Source organism: Mesitornis unicolor, unplaced genomic scaffold, assembly GCF_000695765.1.
Source record: "Mesitornis unicolor isolate BGI_N332 unplaced genomic scaffold, ASM69576v1 scaffold35416, whole genome shotgun sequence".
NCBI lineage: Eukaryota > Metazoa > Chordata > Aves > Mesitornithiformes > Mesitornithidae > Mesitornis > Mesitornis unicolor.
Window position 1 is genome coordinate 1 of NW_010189533.1, and position 6,076 is coordinate 6,076.

Genomic DNA, 6,076 nt, shown 5'->3' on the forward strand with positions numbered 1-6,076 from the left:
CCTCTACCCGACAGGAAGCGTTAAAGATAGAACAGCCGGGCTGGGCGGGGGAGATTAGGAAACCGAGCATCTTCGGTGCACCCAGAGCCGCTGCCGGGCCATTCCCTGCCCCTGTCCCCTGCTGGGGTGGGAGCCGCGGCCGTAGTCAACCCAGCTCCGCCCGCACGGCTGCTCCTCGCTGGGCACCCCCTCCACCCCGAGCCTGATGGAGCAGGGGACGGCGCCGTCTTTCCCCACTGCCCTGACACGAGTGGGCTTCCCGGTGGCAGCGAGCAACCCAAGGCTTGGCCCCTCTCCATACTTTCACAAGGCGAAGGGGTAGGGAGCTCCAAAATTAAAGACCTAAGGAGCATCAGTGATGCCCTGAGCAGGCCCAAGACCTTTAAAGCAAGCATTGCATTTTCTTTACTAAAGGATATGTAGAAATAACAGAAGCCAAAAAAGGAGAAAAAACAACAATGCTGGGTGCTGCCCCCCCACCACATATCATTGCCCAAGCAGGCGATCCAGCCCATGCTTGAGCTGGGTGCCCATTGCTTGTGGTTAACAAAGCCAGACCTGGCTCTCCATGCACTTTTGACTCCAAGCTGCAGTAGACGCTTCAGAAAAAACAGCCAGGCATCTTGAAATTACTCATCACGACGCTGTGAAAGGAAATCACCACTTTAGAGAAGGGTGGGTTTTTTTTGTTGTTTCGGTCAAATGAATTAATGCTTCACTCACTCAGAGGTTGCTGTCCAGGATTATATGATTTGTGTAACTTAATTTAACACCACACCCTCGTCCTGAGCTGCATGCAAGTAGTTCGGCTTTTGTTTTCAAATTGTTCCTAGCCCTTGAGCATATGAAGTCTTTAAAATATTAACCAATACAACTGTCATCTTCCTGTGTTTCCAGACATTTTACAATAGGAAACAAAGAACAAAACCCTACAACAATAGCTCAGAGGTATGAATTGCCTCATTCATCTCAGTGGAATGTTAAAAAAACATTAACTATTTTTTGACTGATTCAGCAGAAAATGTGCTGCCAGATAATAAGCTTGTGCCTGATCCAGGGGAGATCCAGGGACTGAGAAAGGTTTTATTTTTTCAGCACCTTTCCTGGAGGGAAGCAAGTATTCTTGTTGATGGAAGAGGCTGCGTGAGAGGTGAGAAATTCTGTCACGGGTTGAAGGGAGCTGCTGCCTTCCTCTCTCTGTACTATATCTGAAATAGCAAATATTTCAGCCCCATTCTTAATCCCCAAGGGCCCACAAGGGTGGGAGATCCTGGAAAAGCCTCTCATGTCACTGTAATAAATTAATTAGCAATTGGTGCCCACTCAAATATACCACAAACTACTTTGTGTGCTTTGGCTGTGAATGGCAAAGGCCCAGAACTTCAGTGTGGAGTGATTTAATCTCCAGTTTAACTCTCCTGAAGCAGGAAAGACAAGGTCAGCACCATGGGCTGAACTTTTGTGGAGACAATGCCATAACTGAACCACAGTTTTGTCCTGTTGAAGCACGTTGATGCGCTATGGCCAGCGAGAAAACAGATGACTCGTCCATCACTCCACACTGTCCTCCTGACATGAACAGTGGGAATGGGAAGGCATTGCCGCTTCCAGCACCGCTGTCTCATTTCCAAGACCAAGAGGTCGGTCAGGGGATAGTACAGCACAGCCACGCTTGCTCAGCCACATCCCCAGGCAGCACTCGCCAAGCGACAGCAGAGGCCCCAGAGCCAGCCCTGGGCACCCGGGGTTTCCAGCACCCACAGGTTACTGCGTAACCAACAGCAGAGTAACCACAGAAATACCTACGACACCTAAAAACTGACCAAAACTGATCAAAAGTCCTGAAATGGAATTGCTAAGCAATAAATAACTGAATTCCTCAACCTGGGGGATATTCCTCATGAGGATGGAGCCAGGCTCTTCTCGGTGACAAACAATGATAGGACAAGGGGTAACGGACCCAAGCTGGAACACAGGAGGTTCCACTGAAATTGGAGAAGAAATTTCTTCTCAGTGAGGGTGACAGAGCATGGCCCAGGCTGCCCAGAGAGGTTGTGGAGTCTCCTTCTCTGCAGACATTCAAAACCCGCCTGGACGCCTTCCTGTGTAACCTCATCTGGGTGTTCCTGCTCCGGCAGGGGGATTGGACTGGATGAGCTTTGGAGGTCCCTTCCAATCCCTGACGTTCTGTGGTTCTGTGGTTATGGAAAAGGGCTGTTTCATTACTGGACTGTAATGCTTGATGACAGAAGAATGTACGTTAACACAGAACAATGTAAAACCAATTAGTTTTGCTTACCCCATCACCCAGTATCAGAATTCTTCAAGAGTGCAGTAGCAAGTGCCCTCTTCACACTTCCAGTTGTCAGTCTGAACAACAACTGGGAAGTGGCAAATATCTTAAGTAAAGGCTAAAGTAGACAACTGAAGATTTATTTGTTTTAATGGAAGATTTGACCTTTATGAGCAATATGTACTTCTTAAATAAATATAAAACATTCATTCAGGAAAAAAATAATAATTTAAAAAAACCCCACAAGTTTTAAAAGTGCTCGTTTTTCCCCATCTCCTTCAAGACTTCATGACACAGAGTTACATCTGCCATTTTCACTGAATGCAAAAGAATTGCAAAGCCTTGGTTATATTTCCCCTCCCACCAGCCACAACCACCTCTGCAGTAATACAACCATTTCAGCAAGTTTCTAGAAATTAGTGCTTGAGCTCTGTTATCCCTGCTCTGCCACACACGATATCAATGGCTCACAGTGGGCACAGACAGGTAGAAGTCACTGTTTTAAAAAAAGTCAACAGAAGAACATTTACATAAACTTCATTGTTAAAAGTATATAAAGAATACATCTTGGGCTCAAAATTATTCACCTTTTAGGTACTTTAAAAATCACACCTAACTGTAAACAAAAGTGCACACATACTTCAAATGCTGATCAGCACTGAGTCAAGCAGGCATTTAGGGATGGCTGCCCCAACCTGTGCTGAAAACTCAGTTCTGCAAGTTTTGTGTTGCTAGAACAGAGTGACCTCTTCAAAGACAGCTTCATCCTCGATTTCCTGCAGTCTGTCACAGAGAGGTCTCTCTCAGATTTGCAACAGCGGTTGCCAGCCGTCTTGGGGGACTTTCAGAACAACTTTGGCAACTGCCTGAGTTGTTTCACGTCAAGAATGGTGCCAACAGAATTCACGCTGTTCGACTGGCTCAACGTTTCAAGGGCTGAAGTATGCAGATTTCCAGGGAAGACCCGAGTATCTCCTTCATCTTTCCTGCCAGGTTGTTCAGTGAATTCAACCCTCCCAGGTAACAGTTTTGTTTTTGACTTTAAATCCTTTAAAATCTGAACTGAGTTTTCATCTGCTTGATCTGTTCTGGGAGGAAAAATTTCATTTGTTATATCTCTTAACACAGGGCTGCTTAATTCTGGTGGAAAAGCATGAGTAGTCGTCTCTTTACTGTGACCTTTTAGATGAATGGGAAGTCTTCCATCAGTTCTTTTGGATAACTCAGTCCCGTGGTTGAAGCCATCCAACACAGGAGCACAGTTTTTGTCCAGCACACTTTTGCTTTTGACAGTGCCAGAACTGCCATCTTCAACCTGTGGTTCCTCTTCATCTTCACTACTGTCGTTGCCCTGTATCAGCCCATATCGCTTCATGTACTTCTTGGTTGCAAAAGACATGTTGTTTGGTGAAATCAAGCTAAGACCCACCATGCTCTTGTCCGGGTTTGTATGCAACAGGTCTGGGAAAGAGAAATCTGCAGGAGGATTTTGGCCTGAGCGACTGAGAGAAAGCCGAGATAATTGATTTTCACTGAGATACTTGAGTGCTATAGCATTTGCTTCCATGCTCAGATCAGCAACATTAGGAGTTAAGCCACACATGCTGACATTGGCAAATGACATGTAATTTAGTCCAGGAACCACTGCTTCAGGATTTATGCACGCTAAGATGCTGAAATAAAGCATCAAAAAGTTAGTTTAGCATTACAGGAAAAATACGGATTTCACAATATAATCTAATAATTTCATCTTGCTTGCTGTACCCATTCCTCCTTCCTTCTGAACATCACAGCTCAATCAGGCTGCTCAGTGCCAAGGTCATACACTCTGCACGCACTAAAGCGGCTCTGCAGCTATTCACACCAACAGTACCCAAATACTGTGCTAGAGAGAAATGATGACGTTCCCTTCTGATTCAATACTAACCACAACCCTCATATAAAGGGGAACTGGCCTCTAGCAGGTTTCAGAGCTGGTTTTGTTTTTAAAGCAGGTCTGAGCTCACCACTGAGCTCGTTTGCCTCTGCCCCTAAAATTCTAGGTGCTGCCATCCAACCCAAAGTTTATATCTGGATAGCAGATACAAACCCACTAAGAGAGATCAAGAACATCTCTCCCAGTGCATGCCAACTCCAGGATCTTTACAGAAATTCTGACATAGTATCTGTTTCCAGAAGCCTGCAAGATTCTAGTTTTTGAAGGCATCCTTCAGTAAGGAAAACGTTCATTTGTTCTGTTGCTTGGTACACTGATCTGTTGTATGTATTAGGTGTTTGAAGACTGAAAGGACAAGCTCTGGTACGCTAGTAGTGGTTATAAACTAGTGCATTTAGTACATGTGTCATGTACTAGGTTCATAAATCCAGACTCCTTGTGTTGAGAGTGGAGTCTTCCTATTTCACTGAGCACAGATTCTGAAGTTTGCTTAGGGAGAGTAAACTCCTGCTTCAGACGAACAACCACTATGCTATGGAGTTGCACTGTGTTTCCTTCTCTATTGAGCTGTAGACCTTCTCTCAGAATTGTTTATCAGTCCTGAACGTAGCACAAGGGAGTCTCACCCCTCTCTCCAAGTTTGAAGAAAACAAACCAACCAACCACCCACCCACGGATTCCAATTTTATCTTATAGGTTCACTTTTTAGCATATTATTGACATTAAAAGAACACTGGCAGGCTCTCCAGCCAGGAATTCCAGAAACGAGCCTGATGAAATTCAAATGAAGAGGAAAAAAAACAAATAGTTCAGAAACTGTATGACTGGAAAAGGCTTTTGCTACATAGTTGACAGAGATAGATCAGTTAGGAGATGGTTAGATTTTTGGTGCTAGTACATCCTTGAACCAAGAAGAAAATAAGGATGAAGGTGAAGCTGTACCAGGCAGTCAGCCTGTGCCTAAGCAGTTATAGAAGTCAGTTCCTGTGTCAAACATCTTATACAGAAATTACTTCTGCTCCTTCTTCTGCTTCACCAAGGCTGTTTTCCTCCCCAGCCGCTGCAGCCTCCCCTCTGTTTCAAGTCAAAGCACCCACAGTAATAAGTGATTAGGACAGAACTGGTTTTGAATATATACTGAAGCCACAATAACAATGTCACTTACACTGGTGAAATGCAAGATGAGAGTTAAGATGCAGTGACAAATGATAGAGCTGCTTAATGTTCAGCCTCTCAAGTCCAGTGTTTCTCTGGAATAGTTTGACATAGCCCAGAGGATTGAAATTGCTCAGGCAGCTTCATTATTATTCTAGGAAATTGTGTGCTACTGCATGCATGGTATTTTAAGAATCACTTAAATCACTTAGAATCACTTAGCTCTAACAGCTAGAGCTACTTCTGTTATATTGAAATAATCCGAGTTTTGCTAGCAGAGCTCTTAAACCTATCTGAAATACCCATAGCATGAGCCAGTGTTTCATCTTTGCAGGAAATGTGGATCAAGCTGCCAAACAAACCCCCAGTGGCAGTGAACACCATCCCTTCTCTTTGCTCATTAAGCCAATCTTCTTTTTTTTGTTGTTGCATCTACAAATTGCTACTCAAAACAAGCAGTATTTTACCTGGCATTCTCTACTTTGTGTGTATTTTTCTTCATTTTGCCAGGTGAGTCAATTGTCACTCCAAGACTCTTCAGTTGTTTGAGTGTAGCACTAATCACACTCTCTTTATCCACCACTCCTGTGTCGGTCCCTGAGGTCATTTCTGTTGTGGCACCAATATCCTGAAACTCAGGACCATCATCATGACCAAATCCTGCTTTAACAGGCAAGTGATCTTGCTCTTCC

General features: G+C 44.4%; 1 protein-coding gene across 1 annotated transcript in view; it reads right to left on the reverse strand.

Moving 5' to 3' along the window:
- Positions 1–3,137: 3,137 nt before the first annotated feature.
- STIL (SCL/TAL1 interrupting locus) overlaps positions 3,138–6,076 on the reverse strand; it is an 18,366-nt gene continuing 15,427 nt past the window's right edge. The window contains 2 exon segments of the mRNA XM_010186114.1: positions 3,138–3,966; positions 5,852–6,076. The exon segment at positions 5,852–6,076 is cut by the window's right edge and continues 2 nt beyond it. Coding sequence (XP_010184416.1) covers positions 3,138–3,966; positions 5,852–6,076 — 1,054 coding nt within the window.